At 52.9% G+C, this 16,233-nt stretch overlaps 1 protein-coding gene across 4 annotated transcripts; it reads right to left on the minus strand.

Moving 5' to 3' along the window:
* Positions 1-159: 159 nt before the first annotated feature.
* Positions 160-16,228, minus strand: ALDH3A2 (aldehyde dehydrogenase 3 family member A2). 4 transcript variants are annotated; one of them, XM_019981035.2, is made up of 12 exons: positions 16,103-16,213; positions 15,815-15,975; positions 13,841-14,072; positions 13,083-13,168; positions 11,814-12,022; positions 10,741-10,858; positions 9,031-9,172; positions 8,353-8,519; positions 5,580-5,679; positions 4,116-4,351; positions 3,403-3,508; positions 160-1,706 (listed from the first exon to the last, which is right to left on the minus strand). In XM_019981035.2, the coding sequence occupies exons 2-11, from the start codon at positions 15,965-15,967 to the stop codon at positions 3,437-3,439; spliced, it is 1,515 nt and encodes a 504-aa protein (XP_019836594.1). In that variant the 5' UTR covers positions 15,968-15,975; positions 16,103-16,213; the 3' UTR covers positions 160-1,706; positions 3,403-3,436. The 4 variants fall into 4 exon arrangements, with proteins under 4 accessions (XP_019836594.1, XP_070629246.1, XP_070629248.1 ...); XM_070773145.1 differs by lacking the exon at positions 13,841-14,072 and having other exon boundaries at positions 16,103-16,228; XM_070773146.1 differs by lacking the exons at positions 160-1,706; positions 13,841-14,072 and adding an exon at positions 2,117-3,274 and having other exon boundaries at positions 16,103-16,228.
* Between the last annotated feature and the right edge of the window lie 5 nt (positions 16,229-16,233).

Consider the following 16,233-nt stretch of genomic DNA (forward strand, 5'->3'; position numbering starts at 1 on the left):
TGGATCAACACTACCTTTGATAAAGGCAAAAAATGGATTTCTAGTTGGAGAAAACTTATGTTTGAAGAATTGTCTTCATCAGGGCATATCTGAAAACTAATGTTATTAAAATTCATGCCAATTTCATCAAATATAATGTATCTACTTTGAAGCAGAATATACCAGTAGACAAGCAAATAATTTTAATTAGAAAGTAAAATGCACAATATACCAAATGAAAATTCCATTGTCTGATATTTTATGGCTGATTATTCTGATAAAGCCCCAGCGTAAGCAGGTATGTCCTAAGCCAGCCTAGTGATTGGTTGTTGACCCCCGTGTTCTGTGTTGAAGGCGTAACGCTCTGCAGTCAGCCACAAGGAGCAGGTTCATTCAATGCTGAATCACATATGCTGTGAAGTGAGGTACATTCTCTCACTGAGTGTGGGGGCATGGAGGACCCCCAGGGCTCTTCCTGAGACCTTCTGTTTGGCTGAAGGGCTGGGTCTGGTCCTGACTGTGCTTGGGAGGTCCCCTTCAGTGTGCTGTCCTGGTCACGGAGAGCCCTCTTCCAGATGCCCCTCACCAGCCCCTGGGGCTTGCAGGCTGCAAGTCGTGAACACCCAAGGCCTCTTGTCCAGGACAGAAACTGGTCCCCACCTTAAGTTCTGGACAGAATCTGTTCAGCAATGCCCCTCGCAGGTTTCCAAAAGTGAAAGTGAAAGTTGCTCAGTTGTGTCCAACTGTTTGCGACCCCATGGACTATACAGTCCATGGAATTCTCCAGGCCAGAATACTGGAGTGGGTAGCCATTCCCTTCTCCAGGGGATCTTTCCAACCCAGGTCTCCCATATTGCAGGCAGATTCTTTACCAGCTAGCTGAGCCACAAGGGAGGCCAAGGGGATGCTTACTAGCCTCGTGGTACAGAAGCAGGAAACTTGAAGATTCGTCCCTCAAGAGCCACTGACTTGCCATGTGCAGCCTCTGATCAAGGGTGGGTATTGTCTGAGTACCATGACAACAGCAGTGAAACAGGCCAGTGGCTTTGTAAGACGCACACAGTCTACGAATGACAGATGATTCTTGCACCAAACTGGCAGCTGCCTTCCAGGAGCCCGAGGATTTACCACGTGTGGACATCACAAATGACCATCACAAGCCGAGCTCAGGACAGGACAGAGAGTGGTGAGAAAGGAGGGCTGCCTCCTGGAGCTGTCTTCTGGTCCCAGGATTGGGGACAGGGACCCCCCCTCACCCCCACCCAGTTCTAGTGCCCTGAACCCTGAGGACTCTGGGAGATCTCGCCTCACCTTTCTAGACTGAGACCTGGAAACATGTGCAGGACAGTCTCTGGAAGGCTTCAGGGGGTGCTGCTTGAAGATGGGGGTGGGGGTGGCAAGCCCCATGTCCCTGGTAAAGAGTCACTGAGCAGGTCTGGGAACGTGGGCTCACCCAGTGCGCTCCCTGTCCCTGCCCAGAGCTCTAGGGATGCAGGTTCTCCGACTGAGCATGCTCAGTCCTAGGGGGCCGGGGGCGGAGGAGGTAAGTGGGGGACTTTGGCTGAAGCGGTGAGTTTTATTAATGGTTAATGGCGAGGATGGTGCGTTTGCATATCTTCTTAAAAAGTTCTGGTACGATTTAAAAATGATTGGTTGGTTAGCCACTGAGTAGAATAATTCAGCAGAGACGATGAGGAGGTGGCTGGGGTCCATCAGTAGTATCCAGCCTGTGGCGGGGAGAAGGGATCCAGGTTACCGCCAGTTTGACCCCTCAGCCCTGCAACATGGGCCCAGGGTCAGAACCCCAACCAGCACCTCCCATCCTGAAGCCTCTCCTCCAGTGACAGCAGGGCCCACAGGTGTCTAAGGACGAGAGGTCATGCTCTCCCCGACAAACGATGACAGGATGGTGGTGTTGGTGGAGGTACTCTGTCCAACATGGAGGAGACACGACAACGAGCAAAGACATAAGTCGTAAGAAGGAAGCAGACTGTCCATGTGAACTCTGAAAACTGGTGAGCGATTCTGCTTCTCAAATTCCAGAGAGTAATTAATTCCATCAACACCCACTGAGGCTTAAAGCACAGCCACAGAGTTCAAACGATGCATTTAATCCTCAAGATCCTGATGACATCAATCGATTTTAACCTTTTATTTTCTTCAGCTTTTAAAAACCCCTGCAATGCTTTCCATAGCTTAGGCTAGCCTTTACTGGAACCCTGTGTAAAAAGGATGTGGAAAATGCCCCCACCCTGAGATTCTAATGTGCTCCCCTTAGACTAATAACTGTGGCTTTCAGTTTCCCATTTTAAAATGCTCCAAATGCATTCTAATCCTAGTAAACTGAATTATTAGAATCAATCAGAGCTACGAAGTGCAAAAAAGCAATTTCGGAAAAATGTTTGCAGTGACCACCAACAAAGATTCCTCGAGAAAATGGCCAATTTAGGCACAGAATCCTTTGCTGAAAGTAAAAGGTGATTTTATAAAAAGAGGGTATAAGCATAGAGAAGCAGCAAAGGGAGAAGAGCCCCCAAATCCTTACCCAGTCTCACACTGGATCCAAAACAATTGGAACACCTCAGTTCCCAGTGAGGACAGCAAGAGGCGGGGCTGCCCGCACCCTGTGGGCTCAGAAGAGGCCTCTCCCAAAGCCATAATTAAATCAATCTCCAGGCCAAGCTAAGTAGACGTTTTTACAACACTGATGCATCTCTAGAACCTACCAGACAAAGGCTTGCCTGCCAGACCCTTTTGGGAACTTTGCGCGGCATTGCCAGCCCATCTGGCAGGGGGCACTGCCCCCTAAGAGGGGGCACGCCTGTGGGGATCAGTTTGCCTGCACCTCCGGATTCTCCACCAGGCTGAGCAACTCCACTGCAAGCAAGGAGGTACTGGTCAGGCTGGGGACCCACGACCTGGGAGAGGGCAGGCAGACAGGGACTGGAGACCAAACAGTGCCACCGGCCTCAGCAAGACGCAGAACAGCACTGAGCCCACAGCAAGCTCGGATCCACCAGGTCTGCTGCCTAAGTGCTGAAGTTAAGCTTTAAGGAAAGAAAAACCATTCAAAAACGAAACAAAAAGTGACTTTGAGCTTTTTGAGATGCTGCTCAGACTCTGAAGCTAGGTCTGAGTGGCTCCACGGGTACATCCTTGGGGCAGCTGAGTGCACATGGCTGTGGTTTTCTGGGAGCGATGGTTGCTTCGTCTGAACCCTCTAGAGTCCAGCCCTGGACTGCACTGTGGCTGTCAGGTTTAACACTCTGCTGCTCCAGGCTAAAGTCCAAAGTGCCTGGAGACAAATAAATTGCACATTCTTTTTCTGGTAACACATGAACCTCTGAGTGTAGAAAAACACATGACCGGAAGAGCACACACCCCATGCTGGCCCGAGTTACAGAAAGGAAGAAACGGCCCTACCTCCTCTCAACACAGAGTGGGTTCTGAGACTGGCTCACGGGATGGCACGTCTGTGAACTGCCAGAAAAATCAACAGGGCCTTTGTCCTCAGCACAGCCTGGTACCTCTGAGGAAACCCAAATGAATTCAGATGCGGCTGGTGTCTCCAGTTCTATCAACACCCTCTCAACACTTAAACCAAACACAGACACGAACACAGCTGTTCACGTTAAATTTGGCTTTGCCTCGGGAAGCTGCCTGGCATTGGCTCTCCTAGCACGTCCACGTCTGCGATGACTAATCACCAGAGACACACGCTTCAGTCAGCCTCACGGCCAAGCCACCTCCACCAGCAGCCTGTCACCAGAGGCCTGTCCTCCACCTCCACGCGCCAGGTCCATGCACGTCCAGGAACCAGTTGGCCCCAAGGCACCAACAGCGAGAGGATCAAGGGTTAGGCAGCTCAGCTTCTGCAAGCGAGCTCTCCAGAGCTTTAACCTCAGACCAGAGGCAGCTCATGGCTCCTGTGAGGACAGGCCTGTGGATTGGACAGTCTCTGCCGCTGGAGCCCAGAAGCAGCCAGAGATGCTCAGAGAATCAGGGGCTGCCCACAGGCCACAGCTCCCTAGCCCTTAGTTTTAGGCTGAATGTTAATAGGATGAGACAGCACTAATTTAATAAGATCGGAGGCGCTCCCAAGACAGAGCCACCCCAGGCAGCCATTGGGGACCCACCTTGATGAGCACGGCGGCCAGGACGCCCAGGAGAGTGAGCAGCAGGAGGCAGAGTCTCTCTTTGTTGAACCGCTTCAGCATGAAAAATTTCGCCCAGTCCACCTTCGACTGGCTGTTGGGAGGGTACCGGAGTTGGTTCATGCCTTCCCGCTTGAGAGTTTTTAATAAACAGGGACGTTGATGGGAGAAAGTATCGAAACTGTGTTTTCCGTGATATGCTCCCATCCCGCTGGACCCTGAAGTCAAGGGCAGATGAGACAGGCCAATGTAGGTAACGGTGCTCCTCCTGCGCACAGGCAGGCCCCCTGCCCATCAGCCTGGAGGGCTGTGTTCCAGGAGGTCCTAGGCTACCTGCCATTGGCATGGGGGGAGCACCTTGTTTCAGGTCCTCCCAGTGGCCCCCACACAGTGGACCCGGCCCAGGACATGTTGCGGGTGCTCCTGGGACAGGCTCACACTACCACAACCCCACTTCCGAGAGGGAACACGGCAGGTAGAGCCTTAGTGTGGCCCTGAGGGTCTGACTCTGGGAGCCCAGGGCTGAGCTGTGCTTCCTCCAGGCTCTCGGGAGGTCATGTGGTGGTGCTAACAAGCTGGTGGACACCTCTGCCCTTTCAGAGCTGTGCTCATTTGTCTGCTCGGTCACGTAAGCCAGGCAGACACACGTGTGGCTAGGGTAACCAGGGCCCAGGGCATGATTTGGGTGAAGCTAAAGCTGCAGGGTGGAGAAGGCTATGGCACCCCACTCCAGTACTCTTGCCTAGAAAATCCCATGGACGGAGGACCCTGGTGGGCTGCAGTCCATGGGGTCACTAAGAGTTGAACACAACTGAGTGACTTCACTTTCACTTTTCACTTTTATGCACTGGGGAAGGAAATGGCAACCCACTCCAGTGTTCTTGCCTGGAGAATCCCAGGGACGGGGGAGCCTGGTGGGCTGCCGTCTGTGGGGTCGCACAGAGTCGGACACGACTGAAGCGACTTAGCAGCAGCAGCAGAAGCTGCAGGGGGATTCTATAAGATGTATCAAAAGGTGTGCCTTTTAAAGAAAAAGTATAAATTACAAAATATTAAGTGTTTATGTCTCGGAGGTCATTAAATTTTCCCTCACAACTTTCCATCGTATTCTATTTTTGTGCCTTTTCCCTAAAAATGCAAATTGACATCCAGGTCCTCGGCTGCTGTCTGCCCTGCCCATGGCCCCATCCCCCGCCTGTCCATGGGCCCATCCCTCACTTGCCCATGGCCTGTCCCTCACCACCTCATTCATAAAGGACATAGGGCAAGCCTCAGTTCATCTGAGACCTGATTCTTGGCCCAAGACATGCCCTGCATCTGATGAAGAACTGCAGACCAGGGAAGCAGCAAACTGTAAACCATTACAGACTGGGAAGCGCCCCTGAGGGTGGAGGGTGGGGACGGGGCCAGAAGGAGACTCTGGGCAGCGGCTGGGAGGGGCCTCACCCACGCCTCCGAAGGGCAGAGAGCTGAGCGTGAAGTGCATGATGACGTCATTGCCTGTGACACCACCACTGGACGTCCCGTCGATCATCCGCTTGATGAGCTGAGGGGAACAGCAGAGGCCCCAGGTCAGCTGCGGCCAGCCCAGGACACGTCCTCCTCGAGGTCAGACCCCACGAGCAAGCACGGTACAGGTCAGCTCTCAGCTGCACATCGAGTCCTCCAGGGAAGCAACGCAGAGGTGGCTGAACACCCGTCAAACCATTGTTCGACCTCTGAGCCCGCAGCCAGGGCCTCTCTTATCAGGGACTGTTCAGGCTCTATTCCAGGTCTTAAGAATCGTTAATGTTTCTTCTTTATGATCTGCCGGGAGCCAGCGAGAGGCACTCCACTCATGGCAAAGGTCATGAGAAAGGAGGCTCGGCATATGCAAAGGCGGGATCGAGCCTCAGGAGTCCCCCTGGATATTCTCGAGCATCTACCCCCAAAAAACCAGAGTCTGCCTACTTTATTGCTTTGTGCTCTCACCTCTGACTTTACTGGGGGCTGTCCCCCACCACCATCTCGCTCTCTCTGACAAAGAGTTAACTTACAGCTCCAATTAATAAAGTTCCTGGGCATTAGGAGTGTTTAAATCCAAACCCCTCAGATAGCTCTCTAACTCGGCTGACAAGTTTACCTGGACTCCTACAGCTATGCATACGATTGTTTACAGTCTCCCAGCCTGATTGTTTACAGTCTCCCAGCCTGAGAGGCATGGGAAGCTTAAGATATTCAAATAGCTTAGAGCCTCTCAGAGAGTTAGAAACCGTCAGAATAAAACTAGTAAAAGATTTCATTGATGAGCCAATGCTTGCTGCCAAGTTTCCACATCCCCTGTATTGTATCCTTGAATGTGTATTAATTAATATAGTTGGTATGTAGAAAAAATAAGTAGTGGCCTTGGTGTTAGCAACTTTAGACCCTTAAGGTAATAAATTCTTTCCTTTGTTGTAAACCTACTACACATCTGCCCTATAGGAATGCAACTTTATCTAACACCTTCGGAGGATGGCACCAAACCTTAAAATAATTACTCTTAGATAAAATAAGTCTTACAGTTGACAAACCTTTGTCAAGAGTCATAAAATGTTAATAGGCCTTCTGGCCAGAAGATGACGTAAATCACCTAAACCATCTGTATATGATAAATTTGCAGGAAAGAAACCCTGGTTTTTGATAAGGATCAAAGACTGCTGACTTTGCATGATTTCACATCCCCTATTATCATCTATGTGTAACTTAGGGTATAAAAGCCCCTGTTGAAAATAAAGCTACGGGCCTTGCTCACCAAAGCTTGGTCTCCCCATGTCATTCTTTCTTTTCACATTCTGGCTGAGTCTCCATCTGGAGCGTGGAGGTCCTCTGCGACCATTTATTTGCCTGGGCTTCTAAGACCACTCGAGAAGGTGTCTAAGGTGGGGCACCTTCCGCTATTCGAGAGGGCGCCTGCGGCCTCCGTGGTCAGAGCTAACCTGGTGTCACAGGTTATATTGATTTTTTGCATAAACCAAGCTATTCAGCCTCTTTTCTCCACTGAATTTTCCTACTGAGCTATCCTCATTCTATTATTCTTTATATCTCTAATTAATATTTAAATAAATCGCTGACGCCGTCTCTCCTTCAAATACCCTGGATCAGCCAGGGCTGGACCTCGGCAATGATCTACTTTACAGCCTGTGATTTACAGATATTTCATTTCTATGACATGCAAAAACCATTCAAATGTCCTACTTTTGAAGGAGATCGCTGGTTGGCTCACCCGGGACCCAAATGAGCAGTGACGCTTGACTGGTAAACGTTGCCTCCCTGCTGCCGACCAGCCCAGTCCTCTGTACCGAAGGTCATCACTGACCACAGGACAGACCCTGACCTGCCACCCTCCACCCAGGCCACAGACCTCAGCTTCCGCTCTGTGCTCCACTGCCTGTGATCATTTCGGCTGTAGACCGTTGTGTGCCGTTAACCTGAGCCTCACTGAGCCCTGCACGCTCGGTCTCCCTGGATGGTGGACAGAGATCAGCCCCTCGACAGCTTGGCCAGCTCTGGAAGCGGCCCCATGACCACCTGTACAGCCGGGCAGAGGCTCCACAGGGGGCTCCTGCTCTGGGAACTCCTCAGCCTGGCCTGGCTGCACATTCTCCTCTGACTTTTCCCTTTTCCTCAGAGGCTCCTGGCCTACTGGCCCACCTTGAGGTTACTGTTCCTCGGCAGCCAGTCACCTTTGCGGCGTGGATGGACAGGCTCGAGAGTGGTGGCAGGGCTGCCAGGCCTGGGGTGACAAGGCGTGGGTAGCCAGCCTGACTAGGACTGTGAAACCGCTCCAACCACAAGGTTGCATCACTGGAAAAACCCAAGTCCATGGTTTCCCAGCAGCTCCCTAAGCAGTGCCAGAGACCTGCCCTAGTCTGCTCCACAGCCCCCACCTGCATGGCCTTGGGGTCCTCGGGCACCCAGGGTTAACAGCGGGAGAGCTGCCAACACTGGTGCCTGAAGTCTCCCAATTAGATGGGAGGTGTTTGTGAGTCAACAGACAGTCACTCCGAAGATGGAGCTCTGACCCCAGGGAGTGAGGGGAAGGTTACAGTGATAACCCCAGGGCCTCACTACCCAAGAGACAGCCAGCTGTGAGCAAAGCCTCACTGGGGACTCAGGCATAATAATCCCTGTCTGCTTTAGAGCAGGGAAGGTTCAGGAGCACAGATCATGACAGCACGCCGTGTGCTGTGAAGATTACCTTACTGTTGTGAGAAAACACGTAGAAAGCCAGGGGCTTTTCACGTTCATTTATGAACTGTATGGCTTCATCTGCATTCTTCACAGGCACTATTGGAAGAATTGGCCCAAAAATTTCTTCCTGCATCACCTTGGTGCCAGGATCCACATCAGTGAGTATTGTTGGGGCTGAGAAAGAAAATCAAAGGTGAAAAGGCTGCAGCTGAGCCAGAAACATCCAACTCTCACTGCACGCTGTGCTCAGGGCTCCCTCACCCCGCCAAGTGTCACCTCATGAAACGAGCCCCAAGTGCATGCGTGAACCGTGCAAATACTCAATGTCTCCAGGCATGTGCATCAGGGATCCTTGTGCCACCAAGGGGGCAGACAGGCTGGAGTAAATCCTGTGTTTACCTAACCGTGTTCAGCACGGCACACCTGTGTCCTTCCCTGGACAGGCCTTCCTGGGAGCACAGATGGTCTGGTCCCTCCAAGGACCAGACCAGCACCACTTCTTAACTCAAGCGCATTCCTGCCCTGATCTCTCTGACCTTGGCTACAACTGAGTGAGGTTAGAGAATGTCATAAAGTGGGAGCATCCCCCAGGCCTTGGCTCAGGCTCTGCCTGCCCTGGACACATGGGAGGACACAGGAAGAGACGCCGTGGACTCTGAGGCACAAACCAGGTGGGTCCCCTTACCTATGTAGCGCGTGGCCTCATCCATCTCCCCACCAAAAGCTATCTTCTGTCCTTCCAGCAGACTCTGTATCCTCTTAAAATGACGAAGATTGACGATCCTCTCATAGTCGGGAGATTCTTTTACATTTTCTCCATAAAATCCCTGTGTCAGACAACAGTATCTAGTCATCACCAAAGACCCACGTTTTAATTTAATAATTATAAAGTTCACTTGTGTCCCCAGATCTGGCTTTACACCCTCACAGAATCCCATGCCCCCCCTCCCCCTCAGCCCCTGAGGACTTTGACAGCAGTGAGGTTAAGCTCTCTGTCAGGCTGAGGGCAGCAGGAGTTTACACACACACGTCTCCCATTTCCCAGTTTCTGGGGTTAGCATGGGTCCTTCCTGGGGTGGATGCAGAGTGGGTACTGCAAGTCATGCCCCGTATCAGGGCCCCATGTGCATCCCTGTTGACTCTGGCTGCTCCGCTCCCGTGAGGAGCTTAGTAGTGGCCTGCAGAGTCTGGAGCACGGCCTGTGCAGCCCTTCACAGAAAGAGTCTGCCGAGCTTCGTGCTGCTTCCTCCTGGCCTGGAACCTCCACCAGCCAAAGACAGTTGGGAAACCACTTGGAAGCTCAAAGCACAGTCCGGGTAAACCAATCTCAATGGCTCACAGTCAGCCCCATAGGCGTGCTCCATCTCCCCTGACCACTGTCCAGTCCCCGCATCAACCTTGAGCTGGCTGGTAAGAACATCCCGGGCAGCCTGTGGAAACACAGGGTCTCAGGTCCCCACACTGGGGCCACAGGAGTGGCTGTCAGTGCCGGCTGCACCTCAGTGTCACCTGGAGACCCCAGACCTTCTGTGGATGGGAGGACAGGAAACTTCTCCTAAATCACGCCTAGCAGGGCAGTGAGAGGAGAAACGCCTCCAGGAAGACAGGGACTGTCACTCCCAGGAAACCTGGCTCGTCACCACGCACCCCCAGCACAACTTCTCCAGCTGAAGTGTCTCCCTGGAGTCTGGCCAAGGCCCCTCTCATGCTGTCTTTGTCCGGCCCCACCACAGTCTCACCACTACATCCACATCAAGACCCTCGGCCCCTCGCTGCTCACACTGTCTCTCCTGATTGTCCATGAGCCACCTCTCAGGGCTCGGTCAGCACCCAGGGAGTGAACCGTGGTTGTTCCAGCAACTTCTTCACCCAGGAGGCCCATGACTCAGTGCCATCACTGAGCTGTCAAAGCTCCATCCCATCCTTCCTCCAGTCTAAGTCCCTCGTTTCTCCTGGCTCATCTGGGGCCTTCCTTGATCCCCGCCCTAGACTGCCACTTGAAACACCCTCAAAAATTGAGGACTGCGTTAAGAGTAGTTAATTCACTCACTCCACGAAATAGCTGGCTTTGCTAAACCGCCTACAAACTGAAGATCAGATGACCTTGACAGGCAGTGGCCACACGTCAGGGGCCCTCGACTGTGCTGCAGAAGCCTGACAGTCTTCTCCCCAGACCATAGAATCACAGCTGAACTGTTTTTTCTAAAGCCTGTGCTGCACCTAGGAGTTATCATCAACAAATCAGCTGGATGGTTTTTGGTGTGCATACCACCAGCCTCACCATGCTCTCAGCAAATGTTCTCCGAAAATGTTTTCTCATTAGCCAGGAAGTTCAGTCACAGCTGCTACTTGCACCCTGACGCAGCCAGTGCAACCAGAGGCGGTAAACACGCACCTTCACGGCCTCCTGCACCTTCTGCACGATCAGGTCCTGGAGGGACGGCTCACAGAGCACGTAGTCGGGGGCGATGCAGGTCTGACCGCAGTTCATGAACTTGCCCCAGGCGATGCGTCTGGGAAAAGCACCAGCAGCCGCATTCAGTCCCCGCACCTGCCACCCACACTGTGCTCTTTACCAACAATGCTCACAAACGTTCTCATGAATGTTGACTGAACAATGTTTTAATGACTCATCTCTGTAGCACCTTCAGTTGATGCAGAATATTCTAGGGAGCAGGGAAAGCGTTGTGCCTGCTCATCAAAAACAGTGCTTTAAATGCAGAGACACCCCTGCCTGCAGCAGGAAAGGACAGAGTACGGTTTCCTGACACTCCCTCCCTCTCCCAACTCCGGCTAGGAGGACGTCTGGGAGGACGGGGTCACCTGGCTCTGGGAAGCTGTGCCTGAGCTCTGACAGAAATCCACGCACTGGGGTCTCCTGTTCGGGCACACACCTACCTACAGAGCCCACCCAACCCTGCCCAATGCCCCCACCCACGCCTCTCCGAGGGGAGGGGAGCCATGCCGCTCTAGCACTGTCGACTGTGGGTCTGAGCACTTGCTGTGAGCCAAACTGATTCAGCCCAGACACCTCCAAACCCTTCACTTTCTAATTCTCAGATGCAAGATGCTCTTCTCAGTTAAAAGATGAGCGGTATCGGTTATCAACAAAGGAACTTAGGAGATCAGCGTAGGGAGTCTAAAGACTTTGCATTATCTACTGTACTTTCTGGATCAGCTACCAGTGGAACAGAAAGATTTCCTGCCTGATCTATTATCTTGAGAACAGAAAGAACTTGTTTTTCATTCCTAAGGATGGCCGTGTGATGTCAAGGCTTCGTATTCACCACTTCTGGCTGTGGCACTAAGAGGGAGTGTGTGAAAGTTCTACGCTACCCTGTGGCCCCAACCCAGGACATCAACCCCCAAGACTCAGCAAGGTCTCTTGGAGCCAGGAGGCACAGGGGACATGCCAGCAGGCTCTTGGCCGAGCTGGGAAAATCCAGGAAACCAGAGAGCCAGACTCACCGGCAGGCGACGTCCAAGTCGCAGTCTCGGTCCACATAGCACGGGCTCTTCCCTCCCAGTTCAAGGGTCACAGGGGTCAGATGCTTGGCAGCAGCCTGCATGACGATTTTTCCAACAGTGGTGTTTCCCGTGTAGAGAATGTGGTCAAATCGCTGCTTCAGAAGCTCCGTGGTCTCCTCGACACCACCAGTGACAACAGCGTATAGGTCCTGAAGGAAAGAGACAGACGCGAGTATCATCGACCTCATCCTGTCGTCCGATGTAAACACCTAACTGTCCATAAAACCAGGAACAGGTGGAAACCGGCCCTGGTAAGGATGGGTGGGGGAGTCCGATGGCACCTGAGAATCTCGACCTGTGGCAGAACTGGCCAGAGAGACTAGCATTTCCATCTCAGCTTCACAAGGCCACAAAGGAGAGGAAGGATCCCCCCTGGGACACGCAGAGCCGGGGGAAAGGCGAACGGAGGGTGGTAGGGACGCAGCTGCTGTGGGTGAGCACAGGACAGGCCCTGGGCACGTCTACCTGGACATCCTTCCTGAACTCAGCTCAGTGCAGGGGGAGACCGAGGGACGTCTGAGTCTGAACATGTGTGAAACCCAGTGAGGGCCAACAAGGTCGGGCCAGCTGCTCCCTACCCCATTGCCACCAGCTCCTATGCCCGCTGGCTGGGGGCCTCATAGTTGCCTCCCTGACAGTCCCTGAAGACCCCCTCCCCACAGAGCTAAATGGCATCACAACATTCTCTGCCCTGCACCAGACCCCTGATGGTTTTCTCTACACAGCTTCTGACACTCTTCACTGCCAGGACTTTAACCCAGAGTGAAGGGCCAGGTCTGGGTCAGCAGGCCGTTTCTTTCTGTGGTTTTCAGCCCACAAACTTGTCCATTTAAGCCTGGACATGCTCTCATACATGCTCGCTAGGAGCACCTGGCTCAGCTCCAGCCCCTCGTCAAACAACCCACTAAGCGGATACACCTAAGATCGCAGCAGATCCAGTATCAGGTTAACTCAGAACACCACACAGCAGGGGACGCTCTCTGAGAAGTAGAGGTGCTGATAAGGCCAAGGGCCTGAACAGTCTGTAACCACAGCAGCTGAATGATTTCAGTTTGTCTTGGACTTCACTTCTCTTGTCAGGCCAGTTGCGGGAGGCTTAGGGAAATGGGGCATGGAGACCTGACCACCAAACAATGGCAGTGGGAAGAGCGGGTACCTGTTCCCCACAACCAACAGACAGACATGCGTGCCAAGGAGGGGCACTCTCACCTGGTCCAAGTACTGAGGGAGGAGCTTAGCCAAGAGCTTGGCTGTATTCTCACTTACTTCGGAAGGCTTGATAATCACAGCATTTCCTAAACAGAGCAGAAAGCAAGACAGCATTGTCGAATACCTGAGTGACTAACAGCCCCCCAGATGGCGCTCACGTGCGGAGCACAGGCTAAGCGTCACTCCTCCATCTGTGCTCGGCCTTGTTCACCGCAGACCCCAGAGTCACCCCACTGCCTCCTTCCCAGAGGCTGACGCCTCCATTCTCACCCTTCAGGTCCCATCAGCCTCCCTACACGGCCTCCAGTGTTCCCACATTCCTCTCACTTCCACTCTTGGGTTTTCCTGTCTGGCCTGGGATTACTGCACAAATATGAGCCTTGTCAACATGAAGCTGTTGATGTGGATCCTGAAGAACTGAGAAATTAATCCCTTGGCACTTGCTGCGGGCCACGGAGCATGACTCCCACAGCCCTTATCTGAATGTAGAAACTGGTCAGACAGACTGATTCATCCAAAGCCAGAGGTGGTGACTGAAACCACCTGGGAACATGGATGTCAAGTGCGCCTCTCCACCCTCAGAGGTTCCCTCTCCAGGGCTCCAGAAAGCAGTGGCCACACAAACCTCTGGAGCCCACTAAACAAGTAAGAATAACGCTGCTGGCTTACACTAAGGCAAGCCACTATAGCAAATGCATGTAACTAGGCACCCTCCTTAACGTGCAACAATGGAACGGGGACACAAGCTGACCCCAGACCTGCAGCGATGGCTCCTATCAGGGGCTGGATGGTGAGGGCAAAGGGGTAGTTCCAAGCTCCGATAATCAGTACGACCCCTAGGGGCTCTGGCTGGATGTAGGCCTCATCCAGCATGGTGAGCAGGTTCCTCTGAGCTGGTTTAGCAGCAGCCCATTCCGGAAGCTTCTCCAGCATGAGATCAATTTCTCCAAGCACAGTAATGACTTCTTGACTGTATGCGTTGAATTCGCTCTGTCACAAGAGGATACAGTTAACCTTCATGGGTATGACATACTCAGGCAAGGGAATCCCCTGGTGGTCGAGTGGTTAGGACTCTGCTCTTCCACTGGGGCATGGATTCGATCCCTGGCCCAGGAACTAAGATCCCACAAACCATACAGCGATGTACAAAGAAACCAAAGTGTTGGGCTAGGCACACCTGTCAGATGGGCTGGTTTGCTGTGTAGATTTCTCTGCACCCTTCAAGCCCACAGTGCATGCCTGCTAAGTCACTTCAGTTGTCTCCGACTCTGCAGTCGTCCACGTTCCTCTGTCCATGGGATTCTCCAGGCAAAAATACTGGAGTGGGTTGCCATGCCCTGCTCCAGGGGAATCTTCCTGACCCAGGGATCGAACTTGCCTCTCTTAAGTCAACTGCACCGGCAGGCAGGTTCTTTACCACTAGCGCCACCTAAAGCCCATAGTATGCATTCATTAACGCCCTAGTATATTCAGTCTCTCTAAATCTTTCTTTACTGATTCAAGACATCTAAACTCAGGCTTAAATGGTCCTTAGTTAATAATGGTGTGCCCTAATCTCACTTTACAAGCCACAGTAATTATGCTTTCACCCATATCTTAATATTTCACCCTGAACACACTGCCTTACAACTGTAGTTTAACTTTGGGCATGTTTTGTTTCTGGACCAAATTTAACTCCCTCAAGGGCAAGGAATTTACTGTACTTCTTTCACTTTTTTTTTTAAGTCATGTCTGACTCTTTGCAACCCCATGGACTGTATGGTCCAAGGAATTCTCTAGGCCAGAATACTGGAGTGGCTAGCCTTTCCCTTCTCCAGGGGATCTTCCCAACCCAGGAATCGAACCCAGGTCTCCCACATTGCAGGTGGATTCTCTACCAGCTGAGCCACAAAGGAAGCCCTGTACTTTCATAATCCTTAAGACACACACTCAGAAATGCTGGTAGAGGGAACGATTCAGACATCTTGCTTCAGGCTACTTAAATCCGCCTTCTGTGACACAGTGCTTCTCCATCATAAGTAAATATTATAGCTATGTTGTTACTACTGGTGCTGGTGGTGGTGTTCAGTCACTAAGTCGTTTCCGACTCTTGTGACCCCACGGTCCATGGGATTTCCCAGGTAAGAATCCTGGAGTGGGTTGCCATTTCTTTCTCCAGGGGACCTTCCCAACTCAGGGATCGGATCTTGATCTGCACTGCAGGTGGATTCCTTACCACTGAGCCACCAGGGAAGCCTACACTTCTGTTTCTACTCCTCAAAAAAATCTTTAGGGGGAAGTGAGGGATGGAGCCTCACAAAGCCAGAGCAAGGCCTTGCTCTGGCTTTGCTACCCCTAGAATAAAGAGCGGGGGGTGGGGGGTGGGGGGACCAAAACAGAATAGTAACAACAGTATTACAGAATACAGGGGACTGTATTTAAACCCTGAACACTCTCCCAAAACCTTGCTACTGAAAGCATGGTTCCAGAATAAGGCAGCGGGGTTATCATACGGGGGCTTGTTACAAACTCGTGCTCTCAGAGTCCCCCCAAACCCCACCCGACCCACGGAAGCATCGTCCGGGACCTCCCGGGTAACTCGCGGGTGCACAGATCTGAAACCTAAAGTCGTGGTGGAAAATCCGAGCGAGACCATCAGCCACAAAATTGAAAGACAGTAATCCGGCCCGCAAGTTGCTAGAACGACCCAATCCCGGTAGAGTGGGTAGGGGTGGGGTCAGGTCCGGGCGCACCTTGCTCAGGTCCGCACCGATGGCCGCCAGGATGTCCTTCTCGCGCTCCTGCACCATCACGCGCAGGGCCTCGAGCTGCCGCCGCCGGAACGTCAAGGGCCGAGAGCGGCCGGAGCCAAAAGCCGCGCGAACCCGCTGGACCTCGCGCTCCATGGCCGGTCCTGCGGGGACAGGGGAGATCCGGCGCCATAGGCGGCGGGCGGGCAGGACGCGGGGCCGCGGGGCAGTCCCGCCCCATCCCCGCCCTCCACCCGATCCCGGGCCCACGGCTCCCGGCCCACGCCGAACCTCGATCCCCGACGCGCCGACTCAGCGGACGCCAACTGCCCGGCCGACGCCCAGCCTGCAGGGCTCAGCCCTGAGTCGCGCGCCGATTGGCCGGCGCGGCCCACGTGACCCCCGCAGGCCGGACACTGTGC

This window comes from Bos indicus, chromosome 19 (genome assembly GCF_029378745.1).
Source record: "Bos indicus isolate NIAB-ARS_2022 breed Sahiwal x Tharparkar chromosome 19, NIAB-ARS_B.indTharparkar_mat_pri_1.0, whole genome shotgun sequence".
Lineage (NCBI taxonomy): Eukaryota > Metazoa > Chordata > Mammalia > Artiodactyla > Bovidae > Bos > Bos indicus.

Coding starts and splice junctions, on each gene's coding strand:
- ALDH3A2 (XM_019981035.2), bottom strand. CDS start 15,967: ATGGAGCGCGAGGTCCAGCGGGTTCGCGCGGCTTTTGGCTCCGGCCGC. Junction 10,859..11,813: donor GACTTGGACGTCGCCTGCCG/GTGAGTCTGGCT, acceptor TGCTTTTCCCAG/ACGCATCGCCTGGGGCAAGT. Junction 5,680..8,352: donor TGTTTTCTCACAACAGTAAG/GTAATCTTCACA, acceptor TGTTCCCCTCAG/CTCATCAAGCGGATGATCGA.